Source organism: Schistocerca nitens, chromosome 1, assembly GCF_023898315.1.
Source record: "Schistocerca nitens isolate TAMUIC-IGC-003100 chromosome 1, iqSchNite1.1, whole genome shotgun sequence".
NCBI lineage: Eukaryota > Metazoa > Arthropoda > Insecta > Orthoptera > Acrididae > Schistocerca > Schistocerca nitens.
The window spans coordinates 306260894-306278468 of NC_064614.1; the positions used below are offsets into that span (position 1 = coordinate 306260894).

At 41.8% G+C, this 17575-nt stretch overlaps 1 protein-coding gene across 7 annotated transcripts in view; it reads right to left on the minus strand.

The window, feature by feature from the left end:
* The window catches only part of LOC126248448 (large proline-rich protein BAG6), a 250397-nt gene that overhangs the window by 146240 nt on the left and 86582 nt on the right, over nt 1-17575 (minus strand). For all 7 annotated transcript variants that reach the window (XM_049949481.1, XM_049949489.1, XM_049949436.1 and 4 more), the window contains 2 exons: nt 2495-2624; nt 693-816 (listed from right to left, as the gene is read on the minus strand). In XM_049949481.1, coding sequence (XP_049805438.1) covers nt 693-816; nt 2495-2624 — 254 coding nt within the window. The remainder of the gene's footprint in view (nt 1-692; nt 817-2494; nt 2625-17575) is intronic.

Genomic DNA, 17575 nt, shown 5'->3' on the forward strand with positions numbered 1-17575 from the left:
AATTTTTATTACATTGTTGGAATTGCAGCTACGACTCCTCACAATCTTCAAAACAATCCCACAGTTAGCTACTGTGTCATACCCATCCTACAAACTATCCACATTTGCTTCTACTCTCCGTAACTGTAAATTGTGTTACGACCTCATAGGGGAAATTTCTGCCACATACAACCATTACATAAGACTTTCCAATTGTCTAAATGACCTCTGATAATTTTCTGCTAATTCCAAGCACACTTTCCAAGTATCTGCAAACATCAAAGTAACCTGTTCCTATTCAAGGATTTTTAATGATTTCATTTTACCTTGCTATCCACAACTTTAAATCTAGACATATTCTCCTGTATCACCCCTGCCCTTTTTCTACACTCTCAAAAGGAAACCAACAAACTGTCTCCAAATTATAAGACGACTTAATGTGACGGGAGCTTACATTATGCTCATCTTCGAATGTAGACATCAAATTTCAGATTTCTCATTGAGTGAAACCAAACAACCATGCTCAATGAAGATCAGTTTCCAAGAAACTGCAAGTTTCATCTATACCCACTTGCAATTTTTCTTTTCTGCTCTTGAGCACATGGTTTCTGTTATTTGATTAATCCAATGCCCCACACACACACACACACACACACACACACACACACACACAAAGTCAAAATAGAAATAATAAATATTGTCCGGGTACAAACATTTTCATCAAATGGTGGATCTTCATTCATTAAGCGCTGGTACTGCTGAATGAATGGACTCAGTCGTTGTTGAATTCTTGTCATTGTAGCCAGAATTTCACCCATAGCAGCTGTCCTAACAGTTCTGCAAAAGAAATCAGAAAAATCAGCAAAAATTCTGGATGAGTAACTGACAACATAGAGACATCTGACAACTAATATGATGAACAACAAGAAAAAGCTTTATTCAAACAACACTCTGAATGAACGTTAACATAATATGATTCAGAGTTGCAGTAAATCGAGTTGCCTGAGCCTATTCATATTTTCATCTATAGAAGATTATAACTTAAAGTGATACAAAAAAAATAAAAATAAAAATCAGAGGTTCACAATGAATACTTTCACCTTGTGAGCTCAGTATGAAGAACATCTGTTGCAGATATATGTGTTGGGTTAATCTTGTTCCACCATTCGTTTACCGAGGTCAGGAACTAATTATTTAATTCTCCTATGTTGCACAGTATGCCTTGTCGTGCATGTAAGAAGTTTGTTATTTGCCTTGCACGTGACAGAAACAGTATGTCTTTATTGTTTACAAACAAAAGTTTTTCTTTTTCAGTTTTAGTATGTTTAATGTTTTTATTTTGTTACACACACACACACACACACACACACAAAGTAGGAGAAATTATTGTTATTGTAACTTTCAGAACTGTTAGTTCCCTCTTTCCTTACGGAGAAAGGCTTACTTTACCAATATTGAGCAATACTGGTTGTGCTTTCCAAGGCACCTTATGAACAAGGCTGTTTTACACCCTCACCATCTCATGTACAAGCAGAAACAAATACTGGCTAGCAGTGGGAGTACAAAAAAAAAGTGAGTGAGTGGCATGTATACTGCAAATGCTGAAACTTCATGCCTGCACTTCCAAACAAGCTGATTACCATTTGGTGCAGCATATAACAATAATGTGTACGTGTATTTACAAAATCTAAGACTCTCTTACTAAGTGACAAAACTAAGGACTTTTCTATAATAAAAGTTCTACATACATGAAAGTATAAAGACTGGCTGACATTGCTACATCTTCTGGTTTAAACACTATTTGGAAGTGCCTTCTGCATAACGTAATGGAAAGAAATTTCAGTAAATTGGGAAATAAATGTGCAACAGCTTCAAAATTTAAATATCATTAACCCACCTGGAAATTCAACATTTTACTGCTGATGACAAATAAAAATCTGCTTTTAAGTTTGTCTATGGCATGAGAATCAGAAAACAACTATGAGAGAGACTTTGTCTTTTCGGAGAACTGATTTCATTCACTTTAAATATTGCAGTTTATTTTTAGGAAGTCTAATGAAATATTTGCTTTTCCTCTCTGTAGCCAGGACTGCATACTAGAACAAAACACGCTGATATTTTTTTTCTTCTTGTAACTCGGTGTGTTCAAACCTATTTTTGCACTGTAGACTGTACTTAATATTAACAAATATGCAGAAATCAACAAATGAAGTAATTTTAATAACCACTCTTCATCATGAACAACAGACAGATCTTCCAAACAGGAACCTGACTGTGTGATTAAGTACATATCTCATTCTATAACAACTTTGGAAAAGCCACAAACAGTTATAAGAGAAATGTATTCACTTGCGAAGTCATGTCAACTATATTTAAGAACTACTTCATTTCACCAAAGACAGAAGATGCAATGATATTAACTAACAAATTATGCTATAATCACATTAATCTACAGAACAATTTTATTCTGTCTTCTGTAACAAATCTGATTGTAAATGTACAAGATTTCACTTACTCTGGACCCCTTCCTGAATTATCATCAGAATTAGGTGATGTTCCTGTAGGTTGACTATTTCCACTGGTACTTTCAGATGTAGCAGGCTGATCTTGTGCGCCAGCATCTTGTGAATCACCTCCTGAATTACCTGTTACAATATTGAAAACTAAGTAACGAAAATACTTAATATGTTACATGAAATTGCTAATAATGTTTAAATGCTGTCAAGAGGAAATTTGAAAATATTCATACTGTTTCCATGTGAAGGTATCAAATCAAAATTATATACAAATATTACAAAATATTTATTGATGCAGATGTTTCCTCTCGGTTATAAATAACTGGAGATCTGTACATGCTAGCCATAATGGAACCGCACTGTGACCAGGCAACACAATTCCCAGCAATGAGCCACATAACAACTCTATTTTAAGGAGTTTATTTCTCTTGGTGATTGAGACAATCATACTGCTGAAGCAATCAAATAGAGGTGGAAGAGATGATTGGTGGTATTATAAGAAAACAATACACTGCTACTCACCTTAAAGTGAAGATTTTGAGTCGCAGACATGTGGGGAAAAAAGAAAGAACTAAACAAGTAAGATTTCGTCCAAAAGGCCTTCTTCTGGAGTAGACGGCACAACTAGCACACATCATTTCACTGCCTCTGGCTGAGAAGTTGTATCCCCAAAAAGAATGCTAGCCAGTCATTCATAAGAAATTAAAAATCAATCCATCATACTGCATAATTTGCAGGAAAATTTAACACTGTGGAACAGAACTTTTTTCACTGTTTCTACATGTGCACCCTTTTTGTCTCTAACTGCATTTGTGTTCAAAGTTATATGTAAAATAAGGGAAAGGCAACCACTCACTCACAATGTAACAATGCAGGGAGCACAGAAACACACAACAGAAATCGGCATTCAAACTAGGTTTTGAACACTAACTTTTTCTAGAAACAGTACACAGGCAACCTCACAGATATCCGAATGCACACTCCCATGGCAACAGCCAGTTATTGCAGTAGTAGCACACAGCAGCAGTATTTGCTACAGTTTCAATATCACACTCGGATATGTTCTTTCCATTCCATTCAGATGGAAAAATGATTAATAATGGTTAACACGTGCATAGGGCTATAGGTAAAATAACAGTCCTTTTATATGTTGCTTATCAGAAGCTGATTTTTTTACTGATTCCTTGTTGCAAACTGGATACTTGAAAATTCCAAGCAATGCTCTGTGATCAGACTCCTTGCAGTGTGCCATTTCATCAATTTCTCCTTACTATTTACGAACATACAATGTAAGCTTTCACGGCCAGTATTGTCTTCACTTAAAACTTCTGGGCTGATAGGCCGTGCTCAACGTATAAAACTCGATCCTGACATTTTGTCTCCGGCTGCGGGAGACATCCTCGGAGGTAAAGCGGTGAACTGCAGTTCGTTGCTTTACCTCCGAGGATGTCTCCCGCAGTCGGAGACGAAACGTCAGGAGAGAGTTTTATACTTCGAGCACGGCCTATCAGCCCAGAAGTTTTAAGTGTACTTACGAACTAATAGTATTATTCCATGATCTGTTGCTCTGTTATGTTTAATGAGACTGTGCGCATTGCAGACCTCTCCAGATAAGCCCTTTCAGGTTAGTACTCTTGCTGTTAATAAACTCAAACCTTCCATATTCTCCGGGCAGAAATTGCTAGTAGTAAAGCCAGATGGTTGGTTTAAAAGGGGAGGAGGGGGGGGGGGGGAAGGACCACACTGCTAGGTCATTAGCCCTTTGTTCCGATTAAAGCAATTCCACAATGGTGGGAGTAAAATAACGAGACGGAAAAAACACAGCTGGAAGAAAGGAATAAACCACAAGAATGATAGAAGGGCAACAAAATTTAAAATCAGACAAGAAATCCACAGAGAGATGCAAGAAACATGTAGAAGACATCAGAACAAGAGCAGATTACCATGGCTGGTTGACCATGAGAATAAAAAGGAGAAGCCAGCCACTCTGCAACACATTAAAACCTCCAACCTAAAACCACTAAGGTGGAGGACACACAGGGACAAAGAACATGCGCTAAAACTTAGATCAAATGATAAAAACCACCCTCACGAATAAAACATAAAACTAAAGCTCCTGTTGAGGCATTGTCGCCCAACACTGAAGGTAGGGAGCCGGGAAAGTTTAAAGTCCGCCGCAGAGCAGCTAAAAGTGGGCGGTCGAGCAAGAGGTGCACAACCGTCATTTGTGAGCCACAGTGACACCGAGATGGGTCCTCGCAACGGAGTAGGTAACTATGTATTAGCCACATATGGCCAATGCGGAGCCAGCAGGGGACAGTTGATTCCCTGCAAGAGGACTGCATAGAAGACTTCCACATATTCGTAGTCTCCTTAATGAAACACAGTTTGTTGTGCGTAGTGTTATGCCATTCCATCTCTCAAAGCCAAAAAACCCTGCAGCGTAAGACAAAACGCAGGTCAGTTTCAGAGAAGCCCATCTCCAGAAGTGGTTTCTGCGTACACTGTTTGGCCAGCCTGATGACAAGTTCGCTGCCTGGGATTCCGATGAGTCCTGAGGTCCACACAAACACCACTGAATGATGGGACCGTTCCAGGGCATAGATGGACTCCTGAATGGACACTACCAAAGGATGGCGAGAGTAACAATGCTCAATAGCTTATAGGCTACTCAAGGAGTCAGTACTAAGGAGGAAAGACTCACCAGGGCATGAGCAAATGTGCTCAAGAGCACGACATATGGCCGCCAGCTCTGCAGTGAAAACACTGCAGGCATCTGCCAAGGAGTGCTGTTCAATGTCCTCCATGAACATATGCAAAGCCTAAGTGACTATTAGCCATCAAGCCTTGGGTGTAAACCACTTCACGCCCTGGTACATCAAGAATCGAGAGGAAGTGATAGCGGATAGCTGCAGGGTTAACCGAGTCCTTGGGGCCATGCGAAAGGTTGAGAAGAATCTGAGGCATGTACACCATGGAGGTGTACATGAACGGACCGCGAGGAGAGGAGGTAATGGGAAGGACTCCAGTTCAAACATAAGGGACCAGACACAAACCGCAATCGTAGCCCCTGACCTGGGCGGTTGGGAAAGAAGAGTACGGTAATTCGGATGCGCAGGAGAACTACAAACACATGCAACATAACTGGCGAGCAGTTGTGCACACGTAACCTTCAATTGAGGGACTCCGGCCTCCACCACGACACTGGTCACCGGACTTGTTCTAAAAGCTGCTGTCGCTAGGCGAACACCACAGTGGTGCACTGGGTCGAGTAAACGCAACACCAAGAGCGCCGCTGAGCCCTAAGCCAGACTTCCACAGTCACAATGGGATTGAACAAGGGCTGCAGAGCTGCAGCAGCGTAGAGCGATCTGCACCCCAGATGGTGTTGCTCTGGCAGCAGAGGGCACTGAGGTGCTGCCAGCACTTCCTCTCAAGCTGACAAAGGTAAGGTAGCCAAGTCAATCGGGTGTCTAAAACCAGTCCTAAGAATCGATATGTCTCCACTACATTGAGTGGATCTTCATTAACATTATCGCTGCGGTTGACACTTCTAAGCGTCACAACAAGCCACGAGCCAGTGTGGCTGACGCTTATAAGTGTCCGCGCTCACTGTCGCATTACTCATTGTAGTTGCAGAGTCTAAGCTAGCATTAAAGCGTGTAAACTTTTGTTTTGTTTGATCAGTTTTCGAACATATATTGTTCGTAATGGCAGCTACTGAACAACTGACAGAGGAACAGTTACTTAGGGTACTAGATGACAGCAATTTTCTGTGTAGTGAGGATGAGGCATACCATGGAGATTGTCATTTAGAGGCTGCAGAAGAATTGCAGAGTGATGTTAGCGTGAGAACACAACTTTCGAATCTGTTGTGTGACACTTCCGAATCTGACGATACGGATCACGACGATTGTGTGGAAATCAACGACGAAAAAGAGCCCAACCTGTCACATGGAGATAATCTAGGTGAGTCCTAGCATAAAGAAGCACATAATATGCAGTATCACCCATTTACGGAGGAAGAAGTTTTCCAAATTCATCCTGCTGGGAATTTTGCTATGGATTTCTTCAGACGAATTGTCGCAACTTGTAGTTAATGAAACGAACGATAATGCAGTCAACATATAGCTGAGCGAAAATACAAAAGAGGGATCTAGGATCTGTAAACGGAAACCTCTTAGTATAGGCAAATTAATAGTTTTCCTGGGTGTTTCATCACATATGTGTAACGTTAAATACCCGCGATTACAAGAACACTGGAAGAAAGAACCGCTGTTTGAGAATAGAGGAATAGCGATGAGTACAAGCAGAGACTGGTATTTGTTCATATTATCGTCTCTGCATTTTGCAAAAAATCCACTTTCAGGAAACCCAAAACCAGATGATCGTTTATATAAGATACGACCTACATTGGATTATTTTAACACGAGAATGTCTCAAGTGTATTACCCGGGAAGAGATTTATCAATAGATAATGATTCTTTGGAGGGGAATATTGTCATTTAGACAATACATAAAGAGCAAACGTAATAAATATGGCATTAAGATGTACATGCTCAACAATGCAGACGGTTTCATAAATAAGTGCCCTGTGTACATGGGATGTAGTGGAGATATGGGAAGAAAAGGTCATGCTGGAAAAGTCATTTTGCATTTGATGGCAGAAAAGCTGCATGTTGGTCATCACATTTACTTGGACAATTATTATAACAGTTTTCATTTAGCTACAAATCTGTTGAACCTAAAAACACTTTCCACAGGTACTCTGAAATTAAATAGGAAATATACCCCCAAAGAAGTTGTATCGGCAAAACTTGGGAGAGGAGACACAATTGCACGGTATTCTAATCGAGTTATGATCGGAAAATGGAAGGATCAAAGAGAGGTTTCCTACATTTCCACAGAACATCTAAATGTAATGGAGAAAGTGACAAATGCGCGCCAGCAAATAGTCACGAAACCTTTGCCTATTATTAGATACAATGCGTGTATGTCTGGGACTGATAAACAAGATCAGATGTTGTATTATTTATGTGAATGAAAGATTTTCATGTCATTGACATGTTAGTTTTCAATTCTCTATATCTGTACAACAAATACTCAGGAAATAAAATGACGTTGTACGATTACAGAATGAACATCATAAAGAGCTTCCTTCCACCAATGGACATTCCACGAAATGTGAGCAAGAAACATCACAAACAAACACATGTTGTGCAAAAGCGGGAAGCTACTGCAGGCAAGAAGCAAGTTATTAGGAAGCGGTATAAGAAGTGCGCGGAACAAGGCAAGCGCACTGATACACCGTACAAGTGTGCATCCTGCCCAGACAAACCTGGATAGTGCTTGAACTGCTGTACGATTTCCCATAAGTAGCAAAAATGCGATAATATCGGGGAAATTCCGATTATCAAAGACAACTTCTTTTATTTCTTTTGACATTGCATGGTTTCTTTTTACGACATGAAAGGTTAGAACTTTTGTCATGAGTACTCAGAAAATGAGGTTTTCTTTTGTGTTAATTCGACTTATTTCTTATTGCATTGTAAAGCGTTAACTTCAGTTTTTTGTGAAATAATTTGTTGTGCTAAATTTGTTTTAATAGCACCGCATTTGAAGTGATGGGGAGGGAGGGGGGGGGGGGACACAAGAGAGAACACTCCACGTAGGGTGTGTTTCGCTTACTAATTTCTACACATCCGGGCGTCCACTGGGCATCTATGATAAATGTAGATGGCTAATTCTCTCAGAGTCAATCTTAAAAATGCGCATTTGAAGTAAATACAATTTCAAATGAATCCCGTTTCCTTTTTTTCCTTCATAAGAATTTGCATTTTGGAGTCCAAATTTTTCCTGAGTGCAGTAGATTTGTTGCTTGTTCGAATTTTATTTTTTGTTACATTATCAACAAATCACGAACATTTAAATGACGCCTGTGACCCCTATAGGTGTCAGACAGCAAACAGACTTTAAAACATGACCACAATAGAGTCGAAGCTTATCTGAAGTAATGCATCTAAGATGTCATCATTAAGTCAGTATAGAACATGATCCTACAGATCTTACAAGGTCTTGACGTCAGCCTGCAGTCAGGTGTGCTTAGGAGCGTCAGCTCAGAGTGGTACCTGCCATTTCAGAGTGTTACTGGCCCGCACTCGTACTTGCCGGGCTGCACTGGAGAGTTGCGCACCTGCACCAATGCCGCAGCGAAAGTGTTAAGGTGAAGTTCTGGCTCTGGATGAACTGGGGCATGGTGTGGTAAAGATGAAGTGCAAGAAATGGAACATTCTGCACTGTTAAGGATAATGTTGATAAGGTATTCTATCTGATCATCACAACTGAGGAAAAGTTGTTTGTCAAAGGTCGCCAGGGAAGAGTAAAGCCTCCAGTTGGCCTTACAAAGCTGCCATTTGGGTTTGCATGTAGTTGGGGTAGGAGTTAGCAAATGGATAGCACACAGGAAACGGTCACTTAAGTACATATCACAGAGAATGGTCCACTCAAGGCGAAGGGCAAGCTGGGCAGTGCAGAATGAGATGTCAAAATAGGAACAAGTGTGTGTGGAATCTGAAGGGAACGTGGTTGCTCCAGTATTAAGGCAGATGAGGTCGAGTTGACTGATGTCAGCCAAAGGGGCACCTCTCGGACAGGTTCTGGGAGAGCCTCAAAGGGGATGGTGTGCATTGAAGTCACCAAGCAGCAAAAAGGGGTGAGGGAGTTGCCCGACAAGCTGGAGGCAGTCTACCCTGGTGACAGTGAAGGACAGAGGGATGTAAATGATACAAAGGGAAAAGATGAGGTGAGGAAGGCAAATGCAGACTGCAACAGCTTGCAGCTGGGTGTTCAGAGATGTTTTGACTATGATCATCGTCCCACATAAGCAGCACGACTCCCCCGTCCTACAGGGTGTGGAGGCTGGATGGCTCCTGCTCCACGAGATCTACAGAGGCAATGGCGTTCTCCCTCGGTTAGTCTGCAGTGTCCGGGGCAGAAAGAAGGTTGGTAACATCGTTGAAGAGGATCTCAAGAGTTGGCTAAGAAGAACAGCATTTGCCGTTGTTTGATTTTTTGCAGCCTTTGTAGTTGGCAGATGATTCATATGTTTGTTGGCTGGAGGGATGTAAAATGTCTTCGCAGGTGTACTACTCCTGTCCTTTCACGCCTGCCGGTTGTGTAGCAGGTGATCTCACCATTTGAGACAAAAATTTGGCGGCTTCTTGTACAGCTGGAGGAGGAGGAGACGGGATTGCTACTGTGATGTTGGGCATTTTTACAACTGCGGTCTGTATTTGAGGCTGCATGTCCTATGTGTAGCAGGAGGTACCACGAATGGTACCGCAAGTGCTGGACGGTAAAACACGGGGTTTTTGACTAGACAAAAAATTGTGAGCGATAGGCTAACGCACTTTTCCTCAACCCAGATTTCATGGACGACCTTCTCATCGAGATACACAGGACAATCTTGGGGGGAGGCTGCATGATCACCACTGCAATTGATACAGCGGGAAAAAGCAGGGTGACATCCCTATCACAGGTTACACATTTGGCTGGGTGTCTAAAGGACATTCAAAAGTGGTTGCAACGGTGACACAGGTAGCGACGCGTCGGGTTCCGAATGTACGGTTGGACAGTGATGACTTCATAGCCTGCTTTATCTTCTACGGAAGCACTATTCTATCAAATGTGAGGAAAAAAAAAAAAGAGTGCATGTGGGCACTAAGGATGCCGCTACCTTTTTTGTCACCTGATGGACTGCAACGGTGCCCTGATCGGGGAGGTAAGTTTGGATTTCTGCCTCAGCCATACCATCGAGAAGCCAAACGTAAATAACACCACATGGAGAATTTAGTATTCAATGGGCCTTGACAAGAACAAGATAGCCATGTAGTAGCGAAGTGGCAAGCAGTTGTTGTGCTTGAGAATCACACAAATAGTCTCCGAAAGCAAAGTGCCATTGTATAGATGACAGCTGGATTTCACAGAGCCAGCAATTGCAACACCTTTCTGAATCAACACCTTTCTGAATAATAAACGGATTACCGTATTTACTCAAATCTAAGCCGCACTCGAATCTAAGCCGCACCTGAAAAATGAGACTCGAAATCAAGGAAAAAAAAATTTCCCAAATCTAAGCCGCACCTGAAATTTGAGACTCGAAATTCACGAGGAGAGAAAAGTTTTAGGCCGCACTCCAAATCGAAACAAAGTTGGTCCATTTTAATATGAGACACAATTTAGGTCGAATGAATGACGATACAACTACAGTAGTTTGGTTTGAGTTGTAAACTTAGCAGTTAAGCTTTACAAGGTAGCCATTGCTATGCGTCAGGCGCTCCGTCCGTATTGATACGGGTACCCTTCCTTTTTCACGTGCTTCGTCTGGTTATTGATTGCTTATTTTTCTTTGATCTGATAAGTGCCATTTTCTTTGTTATAGATGTTAACGTCACTCTAAGCTGAAAATCCATTACTGTACTGTGTGATGCATTGTTTGTCGCATTCTGATAGTGCGTGTTCACGGCCTGTCGCCGCTCGCGGCATGGTTTGCTTTTCTGCGCGCTACCACAGCTTACAATTAAAAAAAAAGAAGAAGAAGAAGAAGAAGAAGAAGAGAGGAATTGTCTCATTAGCGAAACAATAGCAAGAGACTGCTATTTGTTGTTACTTACACTGCTGCTTTCTTTGATAATGATCAACAAGAACCAAATAATAGACTGCGTATGATAGAAGATGTTCAGAACGAGAATTTAGCAAAAAATTTTCCCCGTTTGAAAATCTTTGCAGACGCCGCTTTAGTACATTACATTACATTCTGCACAGAAATTAGTCATCTTAGATTTAAAAATCTAGTCAATTGCCGTGCTTCATTTCTGACTGTATCACTATTAGCCATAAGAATAATACGAATATAAACATGACATGATATGTATATTCTTCCGCGTTTGCTGTTGTCTCACTCTAGTTTCATAGTTTATTAGGCAGATAGGATTTCAATGAGATAGCAGCAAACACGAAAGAATACATCGCAAAATGTTTATATTCGTATTATTCTTATGGTGAAGAGAATACTGCATGTGATTCACAATTCATAAAAGTTCCTATTAGCAACCATCTCTTCTCACAGGTAGGAAAAAATTCAGAACATAGAGTTAGCCATATTGACAAAAACCCCAAACAGTCTTGCCAGTCGGATTTTTTTAGTACATTGAAATGCTGCTACACTCGAAGATGAACAATACGGAATTTGTATTTACTTCGTTGGATAACGTATGAAAATGCAGCGGTCGAAACTCGGGGCGGAGAAAAAAGCTCGTCTTCCACCTTTTTTTTTTTTTTTAATTTATTTACTGACGCAGAGGTTTTGGCGCCAGTATTTATCTTTGTGCCTGCAAAGCAAGCCTGTATAGCGCTACTGCATATTTTCGACAGCAGAAGTTAGTTGTGGCGGCACCTATCAACATTTTTCAGAACTTCCGCTTACTTTGCACTCGATTCTAAGCCGCAGGCGGTTTTTTGGATTACAAAAACCAGAAAAAAAGTGCGGCTTAGATTCGAGTAAATACGGTAACTGTAGCAAAAGACTAATGTCTTCCATACATGAAACAACGAGGAACCGAGGAGCCGGTGGGAGGGTCTTTGAATTGTTAGCCTCACTCTGTTTATGTGTTAGTAGATGTCGCCTGAGAAGATGATTTTTGGTTCACTGCGAGAAGATCTTCCACGATTCCAGTGTCTCCGATGGTGCACTCCTTTCAACTGGGGGCCTGCCTCAGAGGGGGCCTCACCTGCCTTAGGTGATTACTTACATCTCAGGTCACACCCACTGAACACCTGACAGAGAGATCACTTTGCAATTTGGGAAGGTAACAGCTCAGGCGATCACACCTCCCTGGGGCTGGCCTGTACCAGGGAGTAAATGTCAACCCTACCTGTCGGCATGAGGTGGGAATTATGCGCTACCCAGTCACCTGTTATGTGTCAAGACATGTGGGCCAGCCTCCAGCAGCACAGGGGGATGAAGAAGAAAAAGATGAAACTCAAGTGCCAAAGAGGAGGAAGGATAGAAGGGGAATGAAGAAAGAAAAAAACAATGGTGGAACTGTTCTGATTTCAGGCTATTGAAAACGAAAAAACACATTCCCAAAAATATCCCAGACATGTTCCCCAAGGGATGAGAAAAGGAATAGCAAGAGGAAAGACATGCAGCGTGGAAGGGAAAAGGTGCTGCAAAGGCAGGGGTCTCTTGACAGCCAAGCGCGAACACACCAAAGTGATGTAAGACCTGCAAAAGCCACCTATCCAGCACTTACATGCCAGTCCTGTGATACAATTATCCTACCTCATCAGAGGCAGGGTCACCACCTGAGAAACCAACCATGTCATAAACCAGCTCTGCTGCAATCATTGCACAGTTTTTTTTATATTGGTGTAACTACCAACCAACCAACCATCCATCCCACAGGATGAATGGCCACTGCCAAATTATGGCTTAGAGCAAATTGGACCACCATGTGGCACAATATACAGCTGAACATAACCTACTTGATTTTCAAGGCTGCTTCACAACCTGAGCCATCTGGATCCTCCCCTCCACCATCAGCTTTTCTGAATTGTGGAGATGGCAGGTATCCTTATATTTTCTGCTCCAGAAGTTATCCTGGTTTCAATCGACTATAACCTACTGTCCCCACACCCTCCACCAACCAGTTTTAACACCCTGTCCTGTAAGCTCCTCATAATTCACGTACTCTCACCCTCATTGTGCACCACTCTAATGTCAACGCACCCACCAGTCGTTTCCCGTCTATGCTCCTCTCCCCTGCCCTGGAGCCTCACAACGCTGGCCCTGAAAGCCTTGTCCTGCTGCCTTCCAGTCACTGGGCTCTCCACCAGACAGTGCTCCTCTCTCCCCCCGCCAATAATCTGTTATCCCTCCCCCTTCTCTATCCCACTTCTGGCTGATGTTTTCATTCAATGCAACAGTAGCTATCTAGCTAGAGTGGCTGGAGCTACTGGTCATGTGTGCATGCGGTGTGCCTGCTCATGCCTGTCTTCCTTCGTTTTCTGAGGAAGGCTTTGGCTGAAAGCTTAGTACGTAATAGCCTTTTTGTTGTGCCTGTCTGCAACTCAACATGTCACCTTTACAGCAAGCAGCTATCTATCCTTTTCATAATTCTTGATTGGTTTTTGTTTGTTGTCCTCTAAATTAGCCCCTTACACATGTTCCAAAACAATGTTGTTTATTAATGAATAATGTCATTTAATGAATGATATTACATATAGATACATACAGCTAGCTCTTAATGCCCGAAGTAATGAATTACAAAAATTTGAATACTGCCACAAATAAAATTCCAAGAATAATTGTGATGGACACTGAGTAAAGTGGCCTAAAACTAAAAGTCTACTCTGTGTATAGATACGAAGTCTAAGTATGAATTCCACAAAAGCTTTAAATGTTTGTAGTTTGTGATAAGCGCAAAATCAGGAAATAATGATGAGGGCAATATCACAGTCTTCACAACAACATCTTGAGCCCCTTCACACTTTTTCCCATCTGCATCCTGAACACAGTTGCACATCTTACAGTTCCTTGTCAGATGTTGTTTCTTCATAGTGGGAGGAATTACTGGCAGAAAAATGTTGGCCAATCACTCACTTGGGGTTGGTGCTTCGAGATAGATGACCAGCTAGTTTTGGAGCAAACTCCTCTTTCTTGTACAGGGTTATTACAAATGATTGAAGCGATTTCACAGCTCTACAATAATTTTATTATTTGAGATATTTTCACAATGCTTTGCACACACATACAAAAACTCAAAAAGTTTTTTTAGGCATTCACAAATTTTCGATATGTGCCCCTTTAGTGATTCGGCAGACATCAAGCCGATAATCAAGTTCCTCCCACACTCGGCGCAGCATGTCCCCATCAATGAGTTCGAAAGCATCGTTGATGCGAGCTCGCAGTTCTGGCACGTTTCTTGGTAGAGGAGGTTTAAACACTGAATCTTTCACATAACCCCACAGAAAGAAATCGCATGGGGTTAAGTTGGGAGAGCGTGAAGGCCATGACATGAATTGCTGATCATGATCTCCACCACGACCGATCCATCGGTTTTCCAATCTCCTGTTTAAGAAATGCCGAACATCATGATGGAAGTGCGGTGGAGCACCATCCTGTTGAAAGATGAAGTCGGCGCTGTCGGTCTCCAGTTGTGGCATGAGCCAATTTTCCAGCATGTCCAGATACACGTGTCCTGTAACGTCTTTTTCACAGAAGAAAAAGGGGCCGTACACTTTAAACCGTGAGATTGCACAAAACACGTTAACTTTTGGTGAATTGCGAATTTGCTGCACGAATGCGGGAGGATTCTCTACCGCCCAGATTCACACATTGTGTCTGTTAACTTCACCATTCAGAAAAAAATGGTTCAAATGGCTCTGAGCACTATGGGACTCAACTGCTGTGGTCATAAGTCCCCTACAACTTAGAACTACTTAAACCTAACTAACCTAGGGACAGCACACAACACCCAGCCATCACGAGGCAGAGAAAATTCCTGACCCCGCCGGGAATCGAACCCGGGAACCATTCAGAAAAAATGTTGCTTCATCACTGAAAACAAGTTTCGCACTGAACGCATCCTCTTCCATGAGCTGTTGCAACCGCACCGAAAATTCAAAGTGTTTGACTTTGTCATCGGGTGTCAGGGCTTGTAGCAATTATAAACGGTAAGGCTTCTGCTTTAGCCTTTTCCGTAACATTTTCCAAACCGTCGGCTGTGGTACATTTAGCTCCCTGCTTGCTTCATTTGTCGACTTCCGCGGGCTATGCGTGAAACTTGCCCGCACGCGTTCAACCGTTTCTTCGCTCACTGCAGGCCGACCCGTTGATTTCCCCTTACAGAGGCATCCAGAAGCTTTAAACTGCGCATACCATCGCCGAATGGAGTTAGCAGTTGGTGGATCTTTGTTGAACTTCGTCCTGAAGTGTCATTGCACTGTTATGACTGACAGATGTAAGTGCATTTCAAGCACGACATACGCTTTCTCGGCTCCTGTCGCCATTTTGTCTCACTGCGCTCTCGAGCGCTCTGGCGGCAGAAACCTGAAGTGCGGCTTCAGCTGAACAAAACTTTATGAGTTTTTCTACATATCTGTAGTGTGTCGTGACCATATGTCAATGAATGAAGCTACAGTGAATTTATGAAATCGCTTCAATCATTTGTAATAGCCCTGGATTTTAAAATATGTTCTCAATAACAGCATTATGGAACTCTCTGAGAATTTTTCTTACCCCCTCATTTTCTGAACAGGTAACACATGTTCCAAAAAGCAATATCATTGACAGCTCTCATTTCAGCATTGTGAATTGTTGTCCTTCCATCAAATTTCTGTCACTTTTCACCTCTGTAAAGCAACAATATCCCACTTCTTTAGTTTCTTATGACAAAATAATAGAAGCATGCCTTTTCTGTACGGCCATACACTCCCATATATCAAGTTCTCTGAGAAACAAGCATGCCATCAAGCTGAGGAAGCATATAGTAGTAATCGACAGTTAGGCGATAGCCTTTATTCAGGAGTGGCTATATAAACGTCATTACAATTTCAGTTGACTGTCGCATGCCATAATAAGTTTCGTCAAATTTCGTCCCTTTTCCTCTGAAATCCATGTATACCCACTTCAAGATTCACATAGTGTGAATGTCTTTACTTCAAACTTTGTCCTTTTCTTTGATAAATACTCTACCCATCTTAGTATATCTGTATACGAGGATGGTTTGAAAAGTTCTTTGAATCACCACGAGAGGTCAGTGCTAGTGCAACAAGTTGTTCAAGTGATATTTATTGGACTGTTGTTTGTATACACGTGCCACATCAGTACTCTTGGAAGAGAGTGACGTGGCTCTGTGGCTATTCCGTAGCGATTTGTGAAGGGGGGAAAAAGAGAGAGAGAGAGAGAGAGAGAGAGAGAGAGAGAGAGAGAGAGAGAGAGAGAGATTCAAGCAGTGATTAAATACTTCGTAACAAAAATTATTAAAGCAATGGACATTCATGCCGATTTCCAGAATACACTGCGGGACTCTGCTCCCTCATATTCAAATGTTGCCAAGTGGGCAAATGAATTTAAATTTGGTCAGGAGAGCTTACATGATGATCTGCACAGTGGTCGGCCAAGATGTGCCACTATTCCAGAAATCATTGCAAAAGTGCGTAAAATGATCAAGGAGGATCGCCGACTGAAAGTATGTGAAATTGCTCAATGCTTGCCATATGTAATCTGAAAAAGTATATCACATTTTAACTGAAGAATTAGAAATTAAAAAATTATATGCCAGATGGGTGCCGTCACTCTCGACAATGGATCAAAAACACATGAGAATGGGCATATCTGAACAATGTGTGTGTTGTGACTCGCTGATCTTTCAAAGTGCCGCCGCGCAGTTACGCGCATCCTCTACATGCGGCACTGTCTGCCAGCCATGCAGCAGCAGCGCCACCTAAGTGGCCAGCCAACCAGCGGCCACTAGAATTGGACTCAGTGCTGATTTGACTGTTACAGTGTACACACGTCTTACTTTGTTTACTTGATCTGTGACTTACATGTATTGTGTCATCCTTGAAATATATTTGTTCAACTTGACGTTATAACAGTTTGTCCCATTTTAGGAGAAACGAACAAGATTTTTTCCACTGGTTTGTGCCCACAGATGAAACTTGGGTGTACTTCTATACCCCGAGACAAAGCAACTGTCAAAGCAGTGGAAACATGCTGATTCTCTGCCACCAAAGAAAGCAAAGACAATTTCTTTGGTGGGAAAGGTCATGGCATCAGTGTTCTGGGATGTGAAGGGGATTCTATTTGTAGATTATCTCCCCACTGGGCAAACAATTACTGGAGAATACCTTTGCCACACCCGCCTTATTGGCCTGATATGACTCCGTTAGACTTCCATCTCTTCCCAAAACTGAATTATTTATTTATTTATTTTATTTTTTGTGGAGAAAGATTCACTTCAAACGAAGACTTGATAGTCTGAGTTGACAACTATTTTGCAGGTCTGGAGGAAACT